At 37.5% G+C, this 20,555-nt stretch overlaps 1 protein-coding gene across 3 annotated transcripts in view; it reads left to right on the plus strand.

Annotated features, from left to right (window-relative positions):
* mylk4b (myosin light chain kinase family, member 4b) overlaps positions 1-19,773 on the plus strand; it is an 82,227-nt gene extending 62,454 nt beyond the window's left edge. For all 3 annotated transcript variants that reach the window (XM_057842183.1, XM_057842184.1, XM_057842182.1), the window contains 10 exons: positions 743-966; positions 2,957-3,062; positions 5,494-5,587; positions 8,322-8,431; positions 8,535-8,676; positions 12,216-12,286; positions 12,355-12,483; positions 12,577-12,808; positions 16,403-16,451; positions 16,534-19,773. In XM_057842183.1, coding sequence (XP_057698166.1) covers positions 743-966; positions 2,957-3,062; positions 5,494-5,587; positions 8,322-8,431; positions 8,535-8,676; positions 12,216-12,286; positions 12,355-12,483; positions 12,577-12,808; positions 16,403-16,447 — 1,153 coding nt within the window. In that variant the 3' untranslated portion in view covers positions 16,448-16,451; positions 16,534-19,773. The remainder of the gene's footprint in view (positions 1-742; positions 967-2,956; positions 3,063-5,493; positions 5,588-8,321; positions 8,432-8,534; positions 8,677-12,215; positions 12,287-12,354; positions 12,484-12,576; positions 12,809-16,402; positions 16,452-16,533) is intronic.
* Positions 19,774-20,555: the final 782 nt, after the last annotated feature.

Below are 20,555 nucleotides of genomic sequence, written 5' to 3' on the forward strand. Positions count from 1 at the left end.
TTATACACTGTATACTGTTACCAAAAGAGGCTAGCGGCCGCCGGGCGTAACAGCAGCATTTCTGGCAAAATTTCATGTGAATAAATGCTTATATCCCCGAATTCTTCATAGATATGGACGTAAAACGGTCTCAATTCTTGGTTAAAAGCAAATGAACCATGCAGTTAGCGTTTAGTTTACGTATATTGACGAAATACATTGCTACCATGTTAGCGAATGAGGCTAGCGGCCACCTGGGGTAAAAGGAGCTTTTCTGGTGAAAATTCTTGTGGTTAAATGCTTAAATCCCCGAATTCTTCATAGATATGGACGTAAAACAGTCTCGATTCTTGGTTAAAAGTAAACTATGGAGCAAGCCAGTTACGAAAATTAGCCGCGTCCATGTGTAAACAAAGAAGAAAATTCCTGCTAATAAATGCTTCAATAACGCATGCATGGTATGAAAAATATAATATTTACCTTGAATATTCGAACAAATCACTCTTGAGACAATCCTTCCTGTTTGTATGCGGTGCAACTTTCGTAGTTAAATCTAATCTTAAGTAAATCCAAGCTTAAATCCGACATGAGTTTGTGCCATCTTCTGCTATTACTAAATGAAGCTCGGCCCCCTCTGATAAGGCGTCGCACAAATAATGACGAAGTGACACGTCAATAGTGATGATGTCTATGCTACAGTATTTCTCAATCACACATCTTCCCCAAAATATAAATACTGCATTATTTTGGTCTGTGTTGGTAGCCCTGATGAGGTCAGTGATGTGGCTGCCTGTAGCAAACGTCGTGTCACAGAAGAAGACCCGGTGAAGGATGATCTTAAAAAGAGTCGCGTGGAAGATGATAAAGATAAAAATGCTGATGGTGCTGTGTTGGAGCCAGAGAAGCGCCAAGACACCGACTCTGATGCAGTCAACACGGATGGGAGTGAGGGAAACGACAACCTATCTGGAAAGGAATTCTTTATTGGTGAGGCTTTTTATTGTTTTCCTTCACATATACAGTGTAACATATACGTACATTCACAGTGTATGGCATAGGCCCGTACCTGCCCAAAAGACGGTTTCTGGGTGTCCTCAGTGGTGCGCGCTCTAGTAGGAGAGGGGCTGATAGAGCAAAATCATGTTATTTTGGAAGACATATAAGTCACAGCATTAACACAATGGAAGAAGCCTTGATTAATGTGCTATCTTAGTTTGCAAAGCATTAGGACACTTGAGAAAGGGCTTTCAATCTGACAGTTGTTTAACCAAAATCCTGTCTCAAAGCAGTTCGGGTAGAACTATAGTTCATCAACATGCTTAAAGTCTCCCTTTCTTGCACAACAATAAAAAACACATCCGAAGAAAAACCTTTCTATATACAGTGGTATGAAAATTTTCTGAACCACCTCATCCCCCTCGTGAAACACGGTGAAGGGAGCATCATGATTTGGGACTGTTTTGCTGCCTCGGGGCCTGGACAACTTGCAATCATTAACTCATTTGCTCCCAAAAACGTATAAATATGTTCTATTTTTAATTGTTTCAGTGTCCCAAAGACGTATTTATACATCTTTTACATTTTTTTTTCATAAAAGACATCTCTGGGTCCTGATTCAACTGAGCTCCAAAGCACAAAGCTGAAAATCAATTTTAAAGCAATAAAACTGGCCACTGGTGGGCAGTAGCACATTTGGTAAGACCCGCAACCCGATTCAACAGCAACGAACGGCTGGGCAGCACGGTCGGAGCGCTGGCAGAATGATGCCAGGCGGCGGACGACCGAGCAGAACAACCGAGAGGACGCCTGGGATGTCAGGGGCTGGACGACCGAGCAGAATGACTGGGACCACCAGTGCAGCGGCTTTGCCGAGCAGACCGGCAACGATAAGGGAAACGTTAAGTTTAAAAACAGCGTCATCTCGGCGTCAACAGCGTCATCTCTCAGTTAGTCAAGTGTAAATAAATTGTTACTTTGCTGTCAAGAGCTCTATTTGTCTTGTTCTTTATGATATTTTGTAAAACGAAAACATTATTCAGATGTTTGGGATGTACAGTAACTAAAGCAAAAAATAGCTGTGTTAAAGTCAAAGTTATGTTTGAATTGTATGCGTTTACAAAAAGCTCATTTTCTCCAGTTTTTTTTTTCATCAGAAATGGGAAAATTGCTCAAACTAAGCTATTTTCTAAATCAAGTAGTAAATCATCTTCAGAATGGTTTCAGAAGCACAAAATACACATTCTGGAGTGGCCAAGTCAAAGTCCAGACATGAACCCCATTGAGATGCTGTGGCATGACCTAAAGACTTATTCATATATTCATATATATTAACTTATTCAGACTTACTTACTCATGCCAGACATCTTAGGAATCTGACTGAACTGCAGCAGTTTTGTAAAGAAAAATGGGCCAAGATTAGTTTTGATCGATGTGCCAGAAGGACCTGCAGCTACAGGAAGCGTCTGGTTGAAGTTATTGCTGCCAAAGGGGGGGCAAAATATTAAATGTAATGGTTCACTTACTTATTTTTCCTCCTTCTTTCATTGTTTGCATACTATCCTCATTAAAATATAAAAACCTATAAATGTTTGGGTAGTTTTAGTTAAAGCAGACACTTTTTTCATCTGTGTGATTTTGACAAGGATCAGATCACATTTGATGGTGATTTTATGCAGAAATGTGAGAAATTTCAAAAGGTTCAGATACTTTCTAATACCACTGCAATTACAAAATGCGCCGACATCAGCAACATAAAAATTTGGTCACGCTGGCAAGTGGAGCGACATCTTCTTTGCATGTTCTTACCAAACACTTTCTCACTGGGCTTGGACTAGTGTGTAAACGTCTATAGGGTTATATATAGACAGCAATTGTACTTTATATCACTAACAACTGTTGAAATGAAGTAAATGATCAATAGAATTGTAATGTGCCCATGGTTGATCATCAATCAGCAACATCTGTCTATCTTCCTTAGACTCCAGTCCTCCACCATCAGCACCCTTTGACCATCGTATAGTGACTCCAAAACCTCATCAAATAAGTGCCTACTACTCCATCAACAAAGACGAGGTGCTAGGAGGGTAAGATATGCCATGACTCATAATGATAATAATGATTTTAATTTTCATAGAAAATGCATTAAAAAAAATAATAGCACTTCCGTTGTCTATAACTTTAAATAGAAGACTTGATGGATCCCATGTCTTGTGAGATAGTTTGTTGATTGTCTCCGTGTCCTTCAGGGCAGTTATAAAACAGGCTCAGTGATGTAACAGACCACTGCTAAATCCTTCATTTCAAACTAGAGATCAGTTCAAGACAAAACCACCTTTCTTAAATTACTAACATAAATGGAATAGTATATAGCACCAGGAGTGAAAGTGGCTAGAATTTCTTACCGGAACTCCCTGACATGAAGGTCGCCACAGAGCCACGATTTTTTTTTTTTTTTGAGGGGCGGGGGTGAGGGTTGGTTAAACCTCCTAAAACCACTGAAATGCAGAGAAAACTGCTTTTAGCACAGTTATAACTATAACACATACACACACAAAAAGTTTTACACATGCATGAGGCTACTGCGTTACACATACTATCACTAGGCAAACACGAAGAATTGATTTGAATTCAAAATTGTATTTTTCATGATTTGCAAAACAACAATTAACAAAAACAGCAATAACCCCAACCTCCATCTCCTAATTTTTATTTTCCCTATTTTCCTCTCATCTAAATCAATTGTAATTACTTAAGAACATAGGATGTACATTAAAATTGAAGATAATGAAAACATTTGCTTATTTTTGTTTAAATTATAATGATATAAGTAACATGCATTCACAGAAATAAATACAAATGACTTACATTATGCATAGTGAAATGGAATATACTAGTATTTTGAAGATCACACAAACATTGACTATTGTAAATTATAAGGAAATAAATAAGCAGCCTAACATAAATGAACAAAAATAAGTCCAAAGTGCATGTTGACATGATCGACGCGACTCCTCGTACCTGATCTCGTCAGATTCGATAACTGGTGCAGCTACGGAGAGTTCTGTGCCGTCCGTGGAATGAATATATACAGTAAATTTTGTCAAATAATGCTGAATTTCTCACAGAAAATGATTGCATTTACAAATGCTTTGGTAGTAATATCTTCATTTATTTTGCCTGCAATGAAAAAACACTATCAACTGTAATACTTATTATTTTTAGTCATATTTTAGTCATCTCAAAATGTGTTTGATTTCGTCTAGATTTTGTTGACGAAAACTTAGACTAATTCAGTCTAGTTTTAGTCGACGTTTACTACAAATGTTTTCGTCTGTAAAATTAAGAAATTTGACTCCAAAAATACATAAATAAATAAATAAAGGTTTGCAACTATTTCGAATGAACACTGACAGACGAGCACAACTTGTTGTTTTGATTATACACACTCAGCAGGAAAACAATGCATTACTTTGATTTAATTATACCCACCTGGACATCACAAAGTGTATGTAAAAAAAGTTGTCCGACAGTTTAAGAGGACGCTCGCTGTTAGCATTAGCCTATTGCTAATGCGAACGCAATGCTAATGCTCCGAGTTACATTTAGTGTGTAATGATCACTCAGCACAGATCTTTAAAGGCTAAAGCAACTTTGCATATTCTCTCTGGTCAAGAAAACAAATCTCACCTGTGTACAAGCCAGCATGGAGACTGGAGACGACACACTGTTGAGTCGGCAGGGGGGTGGTCGGGTGGGGGGTGCAGCACAACCAGACACTGCTTAGATGCAGGCTAACTACACATAAAATGTCACAAATTGTGAACATGTGCCGTAAACTATTGCGCATTTCGTCTCGTTCTCATCAGATGCAAACTGGAGTTCATCTCATTGTGTTTTAGTCTCCCAAAACACGTCTTTAGCCCGTTATCGACTCATCATCGTCACGAAAAGAGTGTTCGTTGACTAAATATTTTCATTATTGTCATTGTTGACGAAAACAACACTGAGTTGTATTCAATGTTTCCCTATTAAAGGTGCTACTTGAAGTTTTTTTTACTCGTGACGGCCACCTCCTAAATTGTAATTGCAGTCAGTATCACGCATGTGCGTGGCGTGCATGTTTTACGAGCACGCACATGAAGTAAGGAGTGTTTGGCCAGTTAAATTGGCAACAGAAACGTAAAAGGAGCAAACATGTTAGCTTAGTAGTGTGTCTTAAGTGAGTTAGAAAAGTGTTTTTACCAAGTAGAGCAAAGGCAGAGGCTAACAGTCCTGAAACAGCGCTGATGCCACTGGGACACTTGTGGACGCGCACAGGCGCATGTTCACGCAGAGTGTTTGACCTGAACACTATTAAAGGGAAGAAAAATGGCTTTTTCAAGGAGGGTCTCAGTTCAAATTTAAGTGCTCTGTGTACTCATCAGGGCATTGGTGTAACATGCATGGAGTAGAAAAACATTTTAAATTAACACTAAAAATTCTGTATAGTACCTTTAAATGGTCTTCTTTCACCAGGGGGCGGTTTGGCCAGGTGCACAAATGTATAGAGAAGTCATCTGGCCTAACATTGGCTGCCAAAATCATCAAGGCGAGGAGTCAAAAAGAAAAGGTACAGTACACAGATTTTAGATAATCAGTAATTATCAGTATCAGGAAAACAATGATTTTGGTCATTACTTTTAAGTAAGTTGAAATTTTGAACATAATTGGTATACCCTAACTGCAAAAGTTGCAAAATAACTATTTGGAGGTTTGGTATGTTGGTAACACTTTACAATAAGGGTCCCTTAATTAACATTAGTTAATGAATTTTTAGACAATAACTAATGTTTAAGTAACATTACAATAATTCATATAATCTTATTTAACATTTAGCAATATATTAATTAACATTAGTTAATGCATTAGTTAATGCATAACCAGACAGTAACTAATAATTTGGTAAAAGTAAAAAAACATATAGACCTATATACGGTTAGGGTTTTGGGTTTAGGGTTTTGTTTGTTAACGTAAGCATGTATAATTTCTAATTAATTAATTAATTCATTAATTATAAATGCTTAAGTTAACAAACCCTAACGGTTAGGATTTGTTAACTTAAGCATATATGATTTCTCATTAATTAATTCATTCATTTGTTATTAATTAATTTATTAATTAATGATAAATGCTTAAGTTAACAAAAATGAATATAATTGCTTATATAACATTTATTAATATATTAATTAACATGAATTAAATCATTAGTTAATGCATTAGTTAATGTATAACTAGACAGGAACTAGTTGTTTTGTAAAATTAAAAAAAATATGTAGGGTTTAGGAACGGTTAGGGTTTGTTAACTTAAGCATAAAGAATTTCTTATTAATTTATTAGTTAATTAATTAATTAATTATAAATGCTTTTACCAAACCATTAGTTCCTTTCTAGTTATACATTAACTAATGCATTAACTAATGCTTTAACTCATGTTAATTAATATATTAATGTTAGATAAGCAATTATATGAATTATTGTAATGTTACTTAAACATTAGTTGTTGTCATAAAATGCATTAACTAATGTTAATTAAGGGACCCTTACTGTAAAGTGTTATTGGTATGTTTTCAAGACACTTTAGGACAGTTATTGCAAATTTGCTCAACAAATGTAGTTTTTATTTATATACACAGTATATTTTTTAAATTTTTAGTAATTTTATTTGTGATGCTTGCACAGATGAGCTATACTCTCAGTATCATACGTATAGGCCTATCAACAATAGTTTAACACATGAAAATGGGTCACATCTCTCTCCTGGCTACTCCCAACAATATAATAAAATAAAAAGTATACTCAGTGTTACAGTGCAGTTTCAGACAAGCCACTGCTTGTTTTTGTCGTAACGGGACCCCTGATAGGATCTCTGATCACATTTCTGCCCAGACTGTTCAGTACATTGTGGCTAACTCAACACTATGTAACAGTAATCATAAAAGAAAATAAATAAACCCATGGGGGAATACAGTACAAAATCAAACGTTTCTTATTTTCAACATCGTCATATGGTATTGTTTAGCCACAACTGGATTCATTACCTCATCGCTATTCAACCTTCACAGAGCCGCTGTAAACTGAAATGTCATTCAATCCAACTGCAGGCGACCGGGAGATCAGGATTTATGACACTGTGCACTGGTCCTCATGGGAAATACAGTGCTAGGGTTGCCACCTTTCAGAAATAGAAACAAGGGACGCCCCCTTTGCGCCCAAAGCCGTACAGGCGAATAAAGGGGGACATCCCCAAAACTCCTAAAACCTGTAAATGTATCTATTTTTATATATACCGTATTGGTTCAATACGCAACGCATGTTTTAATTCCCAATTCGGAACGATTCCTTATTTCAAGGGACGGAAAGTCTGAAAGTTCTCTAGTGTTGCTTTAATTGATTGAGGAATAAAAACACTATAGTATAGAGTATATAGAACATTTTGTATTTATTTGGATTAAATGCATTTGTCTGTTGAGAAAACACAAATGTAAACTGACCATTAACCAGTGCAAATCTCTAAAACTGTATGTTAGGCCTACTGTCCAATAAGCAGAACACTATCCTTAAATATTTCGTAAAGTAACAATATTAAATATTATAAATAATTACTTTGATAACGTTAACTTTGAAAATCCCTAGCCTGTCGCCATTATCGCTGTCTTGTTGTGTTTGCCAAAGTGTGGCAGGGCATAACCCATTCTATCTAGACTATCACCATTGGGGTTGCAATCCCACCACCACCCCACCCCCCGCGCTCTGCTCTCTCCAGGCAACTGTCGACAACTCACGCTTTATTCAACCAAATTGTAGTAATGCGCCCTTTCACATCCTCAGTAATGTTAATGGAGTTTTAAACTTGGGAAAAGTAATTAATTTGATTCCTCACTACAGAAAAAAATAACAGTTATTTACAACACTGGTTATCGTATATTTGAACGTCATGTGCCGTTTATTGTATGTTAAATAATAAGAAAAACTGTGGGGCTTACTTTGTTTTTAGATCTTTGCAACTGCCAAATGTCCTAAGAAACCATTTGAATATGACTAAGCTACCAACAATGTTTCAATAGTGTCTCTGAATGCTTTGTTTATATATGATCTTTATTCAGGAACATACAGAGTGTCCATAACACACAAACCAACAGAAAAATGACGTAAGAAAACGCAGGAACAGAAACTAGAAAAGAAAGAACATTAAAAAGGCACAAACTATCTGTGCACAACAAACAAGCCTTTACGCCACATGGCGCCACATGCTATAGCTGTTTATTTAGGTGTACTGACTTTCTAACACTGTTTTGGTCTGCCAGGATGTGGTGAGGAACGAGATCCAGGTGATGAACCAGCTCAACCACTGCAACCTTATCCAGCTTTATGCAGCCTTTGAGTCCCGTCATGACATCATACTCGTCATGGAATAGTAAGCCCCATGGCATTTCGATTTTGTGTAATATGAATCATTTATTGTCCTAGACTCGTTGTGAAATTACTATAAATATGATTGTTGTTTATCTCACCATTAGTGTTGAAGGAGGTGAACTATTTGATCGCATCATTGATGAGAACTGCAACCTGACTGAGTTTGACACTGTGTTGTTTATACGCCAAATCAGTGAGGGACTGCAATATATGCACAGAATGTACATATTACATCTCGACCTCAAGGTAATTTTAAATCATTGAGTCCTCATTTGGAAAATATCACTTTGTGTATTGGTACAACACACATTTATACAAGTATTTTTGTGCTGCCTTATGAATTATCTCTGATCACAACAAACAAATAATGAATGTTGATGAGTGCAATGGATAGAATATTTCATGAGGTGAAATATTAAATGAACCATTCAATAAGGCAGAGCAGAGTTGAATGGTGGTCCGTTCAACGAGCTGAGTATTTCATCTTTCACCAAACTATGAAAGTGTCTGAACCTTTTGGAATTTATCACATTTCTGCATAAAATCACTATCAAATGTGATCTGATCTTTGTCAAAATCACACAAATGAAAATACAGTGTCTGGTTTAAGTAAAACCACCCTAATATTTATAGATTTTCATATTCTGATGAGGATAGCATGCAAACAATGACAGAAGGGGGAAAATAAGTATGTGAACCTCTGCCTAAGGAGACTCAGAGAGCAATTGAAACCTATTTTTACCAAACAATTTAAGTCTGGTGTGTTCCTAATCACTGATGAGTGGTTTAAAGCTGCCCTGCCCACTATAAAACACACACCTGGTAAAAATTGTCTTGACGAGAAGCATTGTTTTATGTGCATCATGGCTCGGTCAAAAGAGCTGTCTGAAGACCTGTGATCAAGGATGTTGATTTGTATAAAGCTGGGCAAGGATACAAAACCATCTCTAAAAGTCTGGATGTTCATCAATCGACATTTAGCGAAGTTGTCTAAAAATGGAGAGAGTTCGGCACTGTTGCTTTTCTCCCAAAGAGTGGCCGTCCACCAAAGATTACGCTAAGTGTTCAGTGCAGAATACTCAGAGAGGTATAAAAGAACCGTAGAGTGTCTGTTAAAGACTTACAGAAATAACTGGCACAGTCCAATATCCCTGTGCACACATCAACTACTGTATATGTAAAACTATGGCCAAGAATGGTGGTCATGGGAGGACTCCACGGAAGAAAACACTGCTGTCTAAAAAAAAACAAAAAAACATTGTTGCTCAGTTAATGTTCGCAAAAAGGCACTTGGACACTCCACAGACGTTTTGGAAAAATATTTTGGGGACTGACGAAACCAAAGTTTAATTGTTTGGGAGCAACACACAACTTCATGTGTGGAGGAAAAATGGAACGGCTCACCAAGATCAAAATCTCATCCCTACCGTGAAGCATGGTGGAGGGAGCATCATGATTCGGGGCTGTTTTGCTGCCTCAGGGCCTGGACAACTTGGAACTATTAATGGAAGAATGGGTAACACTTTATGATAACTATCCGATTTACTAGTTAATAGATCATTAGTAAACTGTTGATAAATGATTTATTGTTGATTTGTGAAGTATTTGTTAACAGTTTGTTAAGCATTTACAGGGTGTTCCAAGATGGTTGACCCCATTCTAAATGCCCATGCTAGTTGATGGATCTTAATAAAACTATATACACTTTATGTTGAAGGTCATAAGTTTTATTGGTTAAATATACAAAGAAAAGTACAAATATTTGTTGGTTCTATGGCAGATTTTCATAAATGTGCAACATCAGCGCTGCCTGCAAAATGCCTTATCAAAATGCCTTTTCTTATGAAGTGAACGGCATTTCTTAACCTGAAAAGATCGAAATGCCAAACGTTACACACAAAAACTTGAAATGCTTCTACACGAACTGTGTTTCAGGTTAAGAACACCCTGTAAATGCTTAACAAACTGTTAACAAATACTTCACAAATCAACAATAAATCATTTATCAACAGTTTATTAATGATCTATTAACTAGTAAAACGGATAGTTATTATAAAGTGTTACCGAAGAATGAATTCAAAAGTTTATCAGGATGTTTTGCAGGAAAATCTGAGGCCATCTCTCAGACAGCTGAAGCTGAAAATGGGATGGATGCTTCAACATGACAACGATCCAAAACATAGCTGTAAATCTAATTCATAATGGTTTCAGAAGAAGAAAACCCCATTGAGATACGGTGGCATGATCCAAAGACAGCGATTCATGCCAGACATCCCAGGAATCTGACTGAACTACAGCAGTTTTGTAGCGAAGAATGGGCCAAGATTAGTCCTGATCGATGTGCCAAACTGATCTGCAGCTACGGGAAGTGTCTGGTTGAAGTTAATAATGCCAACGGGGGGGCCACAAAATATTAAATGTGATGGTTCATATACTTATTTTTCCCCCTTCTGTCATTGTTTGTATACTATCCTCATTGCAATATGAAAACCTATAAATGTTTAGGTGGTTTTAGTTCAAGCAGACACTGTTTTTTTCATCTGTGTGATTCTGACAAACATCAAATCACATTTGATGGTGATTTTATTCAGAAATGTGAAAATTCTAAAAGGTTCAGATACTTTTTCAGACCACTGTAGATGCTAAGGCACAGCTGGTGCATCGTTGGTGTTCCAAAGGCTTTTTCAACAAGTAGTGGCAATGCGCTATACGATGGTAAGAAAACTGACATTCACGTGATGCTGACGTAGCCACATTGAGGAAGTCTGTGAGCCAAGCACTCTGGCTCCATGCACGAATGCAATGATGATATATAACGAATTCTTTGTGATGGTTGGGCCTAAATTAGCTGAAAACATTCCCTCTGTAACTGCCCATAGGCACCCTGACCCTATACTAAAATCCATGTTTTTGGAACCAGTTCAGGTCGCTGAGGTTAAGAACTTAATTACGCAGTGTGCCAACAAAGAATCGACTGACCTAAATGAAATTGACATGAAGCTCATTAAAAACATTCATAATGAAATACTACTCCCCATAACTCATATTTTCAATACATCTTTTGAGACAGTAGTCTTCCCTGATGAAATGAAAATTGCGAAAGTTGTCCCAATCTTCAAAGGCGGGAACTCACATGAGTTCAACAACTATAGACCCATCTCTATCCTGCCTCAGCTATCAAAAATCCTCCAAAATCTCTTCAACAACAGACTGGACAAATTCATAACAAAACATCATTTATTACATGATAGCCAATACGGGTTTAGAAAAAAAACACTCCACTGCGCAGGCCCTAGCAGAGTCTGTAGAAATCATCACAGATGCTATTGACCAAAAAAAAATACTCAGTGGGCATTTTCCTGGACCTAAAAAAAGCCTTTGATACTGTTAACTACGATATCCTACTGGACAAACTAGAGAGACTTGGAATTCGAGGCTTCGTTCTAAATTGGGTACGTAGCTACCTGGACAACCGATCGCAATATGTAACATTTGCTCTACAATGACTTTTCTCACTTTAAGGAGGAAGAGGAGATTCAAGCAGCATAAAAAGGGCTTTGCTAGCTTTCATTTACCCCTTCCATTTGCAATAGTTCCAAACTAATTCATGGTAAAATTATTCCAAATTGCAGATACGATGAAATAATTGAAAAATTGGTTGTTAGCATTTGTTTATTGTCACCTATAATGCCATAGTGTAACAAGAATTTACTCAGGCGTCATATAATATTCATTATTTGACGGCATCTAATAAGTTTTTTATTTCCTCTTTTATTGTTTTACAGCCAGAGAACATTCTTTGTGTCAGCAGGGCAACAAACAAGATAAAAATAATTGACTTTGGTCTGGCCAGAAGGTAAAATCTTGTTTTTTTTCTCCTCCACAACTTTTTATCTAAGGTTTTACAACGTGTTTGTCCTACAGATATAAACCTCGAGAGAAGCTTAAGGTCAACTTTGGAACGCCTGAATTTTTGGCCCCTGAAGTCATCAATTATGAGTTTGTTTCATTCCCTACAGACATGTGGAGCCTTGGAGTCATAACTTACATGCTGTGAGTTTTCCTGAAATCGACTTTTCCTTCGTAATTCCTCTCTACCTGCTTAAATAATTGTGCATCACTTTCTTTTTCTCCTGCTCTGTTCAGACTTAGCGGCTTGTCTCCTTTCCTTGGGGATGATGACAATGAAACTCTGAACAACATTCTAGCCTGTCAGTGGAACTTTGAGGAAGAGGAGTTTACAGATGTTTCTGAAGAGGCCAAAGATTTCATCACACGTTTACTAGTAAAGAGCAAAAACTGGAGGATGAGTGCTACAGAGTCTCTTAGACACCCTTGGCTGTCAGACCAAAGTTTGCACTATAAGTTACACGTGAAGGTAGGCTTTAATTTGAACTAATTGCTTTTTTTTTTTTTTTTTTAATACAGTACAAGATCACAGCAAGCCTCATATGGCATGTTGACGAGGACGCGCAATTAAAATCTATATCAAAAAGCTCTGTAGAGGGTTACTTACTTATTCCATGGCAGGCAGTAGAAGTAGGGTGACCACCCCTGGCATAAGTCAACTCACTGGTAATCAGAATGAATTTTTTATTCATTCCGCTTCTCCTTAAAGGAATTGCGTAGGTACTGCAGTTTAATCAAGCTAGGTATGTGCAAGGAAGTTGGGTACACTCTGAACTGCACACAGAGACAAGCCCGTCGACGGGGAGGGCAACCGGGTATGTTGTCACGGGCCACAGGACCATAGGGGCCCCTGAATGACCCTTAACTTATTTTACTTTACATTCACATATTTGTTTTTTATTTATATCATTGTCTGATTAAATATTATGTTCATCTCGAAATATACTTAAAAACTTTAACATATTAAATATTTCAAATATACATACTGTATATTTTATCCTTTTTTTGCACAACCCACATGGGACAGCGGCCCCTTGGGGATGCCGGTAACACCATGCTCCCCATTGAGCGTGAGCTTGCTCAAAAACTGGATTTCACTGACGTTATAAAAGAATTGGCTGTCAAAAAATCTAGGCGCATCTCTGTTTGAGGGCTTGATAACCCCAGGGATGTGGAGGGGGCAGGCTCAGGATGTTTAGTTATTCTTTTTTGTTGCTTAGCAGGCAGGTATAGCACTCTCAGTTGTATTATATAGTAGCCTACACGGGACAATGGATGGAAATTGTTTGTTTATATTGTGTCACATCACATTATGGTCTGTTAAATTTAACTGTCCATCTCAAATTAAATAATTTGAAAATTTGCGGTGGGGGGGCTCCATAATGGTCTCTTGTACCTGGGCAAGTCTGTTGACAGCCCTGCACAGAGGCAACCATTCATGCTCAGATTCACACCCATGGACAAGCAGAGGTGCCCAAAACATTGGTTGTGGTCGACTTATAGACGCAAAAGTTATAGTATCTTCCTAGTTAGAAGACGACTGATATGGGATTTTCAAATACTGATGCAGATATCTAAAAAATGTTTCCAGTCGATTGCTGATATCCAAAGCTTATTTTGTAAGCCGATATTTCAGGCTGTTAGACTTTTTATGTTTTATTTTTTTAAAAGCACATAAATTATGAACGGCAGTTAAAAAAAAAGCTTCAACAGCTTCAGATTTACAATGATTATCTGAGACTTAAAAGATTAATTCGGTCAAGTGCTATCGACCAACGAACGCAGCACTTCTTTTTATGATTATACTGTACACAATCAGCAAAAACAATACATTATTTTCAAATAATTAAACCCACTAGGACATCAAGATGAGATGTAAACAAGTGAGAGTTTAAGAGGATGGTAAAGATTCTCTAATGCAAGATAAAACTCTTTGTTTTTACAATATTTACAAAACAGGCAAGCCTTATGCTGCCTGTAGCAGCCTGCCTTCAATCGAGAAGGGTCCGACTGCAGGCCGGAGCCGCGCTACAAACCACGCCTCATACAAACTACGCCCCTCCAAACCACGCCTGCTGTTGGTACGGTGGTGCGAAAAATTAGTTTACTGTACTATGTGAAGTTCAAAGGGTTTTTGGGACAATAGACCCTAGCCCAATTCTTTACCCTAAACTTAACTAGACACAGGGGTGTTGCGGATATTGTGATAACTAGATTGTCACCTTTGCCATGTTTGGAAGTCATTTAATGTTGTGTATCAACCGTTAAAGTTGTTAAAATTGCTCCCGCTATAGCATTCTCTTCCGTCTACTTCCGACATATGAAAGTTTAAAACTGTTTCATCGTTTAAAGATTGAATCAAGTCAAGATTTTGCCAATTTAGGAGTATTTTAGTCAAAAAAGTTGGCTAGGAAGGTTCACTACAACAAAGCTTTCCTGAGAAGTCTACTGCTTTAAGATGGCAGCTGTTTACTAACGCCGATGAGCCTTTCATTTCGCATCTAGTTCTCTATACATGTGCTAACACCTAGCTCTCTATAAATGTGATATCTACCGTAGCATCATGTGGGTGTAGTTTGTAGCAACTGGGCGTTGTTTGTAGCGGCTGTCAGCTGCAGTCAGGTATTATTGCTTCAATCTGCGGTGGGGTCCTTCTGTCAGTCAGCGAAGGCCACAGTTGCCCACACAGACGCCAAATCAAAATCCTTTTATATCGGCTTATTTTTTTTTGTTAATCGACTGATGGTCGATGTTGGAAAAAACTCCATATTTCGGTCGACCACTGTTCCTCGCTATACGATTTGTCTTTTTATAAGATGAGCATGATGATCAGTCAAGTCTTAGCAGAGGAACCAATGTCAGAGCCCCTTTAGCCCAACACCCACTCTCCCTGGTGTCCTGTCTTTGACAAAATTCACAACACATGCGGTGCATCTGCCAGTCCAAAACACTCATAGTATGCAGTAAATAGTAGACAGACTGCAAAATCAATTTTAAAAAATGACTTTTGATTAGCATGTACCGTAATTTTTGCACTATAAGGTGCACCTGACTATAAGCCGCCACCCACCAATTGTGACACGAAAACAGCCGCAGTTGTCCTCACTGTATTTTCATCAAAAACCAGTAACACCTTATTTGACAGCGGGATCATTCGACTGTCATAAGACCAAATGAACCACCATGAAGCTTTGAACTCATTGGCTGCAAAGCTTCATTGCGTCAAGAAGCTTCATTTGGCCATCACCTTGGGGGAGACAGTCAACCTCTTCTGCCACCTCCTGTCAACACTGTTGTTGTCCAACATGCCTCCTAGCAAGCATTGCAGCGCAACAGATGTAAATAACAATCAAAATTCATGTTTTGTGCTAATTATTTATTCAGTTACTGTTCCTGTTGTTTCATTAATTGCGAGTTATGGTATTTGGTAACACTTTATTTGACAGCGGCACCATAAGACTGTCATTAGACAATCATAATTATGATATGATACTGTCATGAGCATTAATGAACGCTTATTACAGATGTCATTTAGTGTTATTCGGCAAATTATCTCACTTTTGAATGGATGTAAAAGATCCGAGCTAGACATAAATGGAGTTAGTAACATAATTTGTTGGATGACACTTAATGACATCTGTCACAAGCATTAAGTGATGACCATGATAGTGTCACGTAATAATTATGACGGTCTTATGACAGTCTTATGACGCCGCTGTCAAATAAAGTGTTTCCAAATACCATAACAAGAAATTAATGAAACAACTGGAACAGTAACTGAATAAATCATTAGCACAGAACATGAATTTTGATTGTTGTTTACATCTGTGGTGCTGCAATGCATGCTAGGAGCATGTGTTGCCTATTAACCCAAACAAATCAACAAATAAGCCGCATTGGACTATAAGCAGCAGGATTCAAAATGAAGGAAAAAACTAGCCGCTTATAGTCTGAAAATTACGGTTCATACGCTACTTTAAAGCCACCGATGCTGTACCGATCAGTCGACCTGTTCAATTGTGTTTTCCAATAGTGTAATTCAGCGTGTGTTCTCTTATTGCAGAAAAACAAGTGTCACTCCACTGGACCACCCTCTCCAGAGTGCTAGAGAGGTGAGATCATTTTCTGGTCTCCACAACAAGGACTGAAAACTAGTATTTCTTTGTTTGGATTTACACTTTTTTTTCTTCAAAGGTCCCTTCCCTTTTACCAACCGAGATGTCTGCTCCCTTTTTAGAACACTGTAAGGCCACCAACATGCCTTTTGAAAACACTGGACCAATGCTGCTGTACTTTAACGGCTTGTGAATCGTTATCCTCCTGCCCACTATACCCACATTAGCTTTGTCCAGCTTTGCTTATCTATGATCTGTTATAGTTTAATGATGCCAGGGAAGTAAATGTTAGTTTAGATAAGATAGATGTAATTCAAGTGGACGGAAATGGAAATAATTGATATCACTCATGTATGTGGTGACTGTCCTCTGCATAGATTGTGTATGTATAACTCATATTTAAAAAAAAAAAAAATACAGGGCAAAGACAAAATTGAAGAGGGCATATAATGGGTGGTTAAATGTTTTAGATGGCCTGTAACTATATCGTGTCTACTGTACCCTGGCTAACAGATTTTTTTCCTTGCATGCATGGCACTTTTTGTTTTATTTTTGAGTCATGTTCAGCAAACAACTTATTGAATGCTACTACAGTAATGAACTTTGATGTTTGGATGTCTCTTTTATTTCATGTACAAGTCTTAGGAAAATTTGTATTGTGTGAAGAAACAACACATAGTTTTCGTCGAACACATTATTGCAATTTTGTATTTAACATGTATTGCACAAAAAAATAAATATGTCAGTTATTAGCTAAGACACAGTTATCATACTTTCCTTCAGCAGCCTGGAGTTGGTAGCACCCTCACCTTCCATGAAGGCCTTACAAAATACTACACAATACTACCTATGATTATTTCATGTTTACAGTGGTATGAAAAGTATCTGAACCTTCTGGAATTTCTCACATTTCTGCATAAAATCACCATCAAAAATGTGATCTGATGTCTGTCAAAATAACACCGATGAAAAAACAGTGTCTGCTTTAACCAAAACCACCCAAATATTTAAAGGTTTTCATATTTTAATGAGGATAGTATGCAAACAATGACAGAAGGGGAAAAATAAACAAGTGAACCATCACATTTAATATTTTGTGCCTCCCCCTCCCAGCTCCCGCCACCCCCACCCCTTTGCCAGCAATTACTTCAAGGAGAGGTTTCCTGGAGCTGCAGATCAGTCTGGCACATCGATCAGGACTAATCTTGGGCCATTCTTCTCTACAAAACTGCTGTCAGATTCCTGGGATGTCTGGCATGAATCGCTGTCTTAAGGTCATGCCACAGCATCTCAATGGGGTTCAAGTCTGGACTTTGACTTGGCCACTCCAGAACGTGTATTTTGTTCTTCTGAAACCATTATGAAGTTGATTTACTTCTGCGTTTTGGATCATTGTCTTGTTGAAGCATCCATCCTCTTTTTAACTTCAACTGTCTGACAGATGGCCTCAGGTTTTCCTGCAAAACATTGCGATAAACTTTTGAATTCATTTTTCCATTAATGATTGCAAGTTGTGCAGGCCCTATGGTAGCAAAACAGACCCAAATCATGATGCTTCCTCCACCATGCTTCACGGTGGGGATGAGGTTTTGATGTTGGTGAGCTGTTCCATTTTTCCTTCACACATGACCTTGTGTGTAGCTCCCAAACAATTCAACTTTGGTTTCATCAGTCCAGAAAATAATTTTGCTAAAACTTCTGTGGAATGTCCCAGTGCCATTTTGCAAACATTAAACGAGCAACAATGTTTTTTTTTCTCTAGAGAGCAGTGGCTTCTTCGGTGGAGTCCTCCCATGAACACCATTCTTGGCCATAGTTTTGCATATAGTTGGTGTGTGCACAGAGATTTTGGACTGTGCCAGTGATTTCTGTAAGTTAAAAGCAGATACTGGACAGATATAGGGTTGTTTTTTTACCTCTCTGAGTATTCCGCGCTGAACTCAGCGTCATCTTTGGTGGACGGCCACTCCTTAGGAGAGAAGCAACAGTGCAAAACTCTTTGCATTTGTAGACGAATTCTCTGACTGTCGATTGATGAACACGCAGACTTTTAGAGATGGTTTTGAATCCTTTCCCAGCTTTATACAAATCAACAATCCTTGATCGCAGGTCTTGAAACAGCTCTTTTGACCAAGCCATGATGCATATCAGACAATGCTTTTCATCAAGACATTTCTTACCTGGTGTGTGTTTTATAGTGGGCAGGGCAGCTCTAAACCACATATCAGTGATTGGGCCCACACCTGACTTAAAATTGTTTGGTAAAAAATGGTTTCAATTGCTCTTTTAGTCTCCTTAGGCCAGCGGTGGGCAAACCAGTCCTCGAGGGCCGCAGTGGGCCCTGGTCTTTTTTCCAACTGATTCAGCACAGACAGTTTAACCAATGAGGTTTCAGTGGAAACAAGAAGCACCTGACTGCAATCAACTGATTGCACTTGTAAGAAACCAGATTGGTGAAAGGCTGTCCTCAATGGGTATGAACAAAAACCCGCACCCACTGCGGCCCTTTGTGGAATAGTTTGCCCACCCCTGCCTTAGGCAGAGGGTTCACTTACTTATTTACCCCCTTCTGTCATTGTTTCATGTTATCCTCATTAAAATATGAAAACCTATAAATGTTTGGGTGGTTTAGTTAAAGCAGACACTGTATTTTCATCAGTGTGATTTTGACAAAGATCAGATCACATTTGATGGTGATTGTGTATAGAAATGTGAGAAATTTCAAAAGGTTCAGATAATTTTTCATACCACTGTATGACTGATATTTGTTGTAATGTTCATTTTTTAAATTGTTCAACATTTCATGAGAGTTTGGTAAAATGGTAAGCTAACAACCGAGCGGAGATTGTGTTCTCTATATATTGCAGAATCTTCAGTCTTGTTTAGATCACAATCTGGAGAAGGTCACTGTACAACACTCATTTTTATTAGATCTTTGGGCTCATGCTATGAACTTGACATCCCAACCTTTTTGTAATGTACTGCCTATCACTATTTTAAAGGTTTGTTTGGCTTGTTCAGATTCTTGACCTGTGTATCTTTTAATGTGATGGAATGCTTCTCACTTTTGTTTGCAGTTCCATTTTGAACTGAAAACCTTTGTAATTCTGAATAATAGTTAATTTATGTTATGTTTTGTGTAATTATTTTAATAAATGTAGAAGATATCGAAATAAAGCACACAATAAAGCTTGTTAAACTGTAGTGTTGTACTATAGTGATACAGTTTATGAATATTTTCTTGTCCCAACTAAAAAATGAGATGCATCATGGGATGTCAGCAAAACAACTGATTTTGTTGTTTTATATGCTTTTTGAGTCTACTTTCTTTGTGTGTTGAAAGGATCACCCTCATGGATGACAAAATAAATCATGTCAGCATATCACACAAACAGAGGTGGGTAGTAACGTGTTGCATTTACTCCGTTACATTTAATTGAGTAACTTTTGAGAAAAATATACTTCTAAGCGCATAGCTTTACTAAACCATACTTTTTAACTTTTAGTTGAGTAGATTTGTGAAGAAAAAAATACTGCTCTTACTCCGCTACTTCGGGCTACAATACACTACGCTACACTACGTTACATTTTCCTTTTAGTTCTACCATAGACTTCATAACCTTTTGAAATGACATGGGAAACGTGGCCGATTCGTAGGGGGCCTATCTTCAAAAACTTCAAATTCTAATATTTTCAAAACCAAAGTTGCTACCGACCTAAAACCAAAACAGGCATTTATGAGTCTACATGAGCAGCGGCATCAAAAAATTCAAAGTCGTTCCCTTATAAAATCCTGATTAATTATTCTTTTTATATAACACAACTTAACATGGCTATTAAAGTGTCAGATTTCACACTAGATGCACAAAAATCACCAAATGCAGAGATAATCACCTATATTTTCAGGATCAATAGCAAAATTTAACATATCGTAAATGTTTTTGACCAAAATAGCAACTTAATTTTTTTTTAATTTACTGCAAGTTTTCAACAGCTAATTAATCACTCAATTTAACATCAGAAATGTATTACTTGAGGAAAACATGCAGAATCAATTATAAATAATATGTAAAAACATCATTAATAAATTCTATATACAAT

This window comes from Corythoichthys intestinalis, chromosome 7, assembly GCF_030265065.1.
Source record: "Corythoichthys intestinalis isolate RoL2023-P3 chromosome 7, ASM3026506v1, whole genome shotgun sequence".
Lineage (NCBI taxonomy): Eukaryota > Metazoa > Chordata > Actinopteri > Syngnathiformes > Syngnathidae > Corythoichthys > Corythoichthys intestinalis.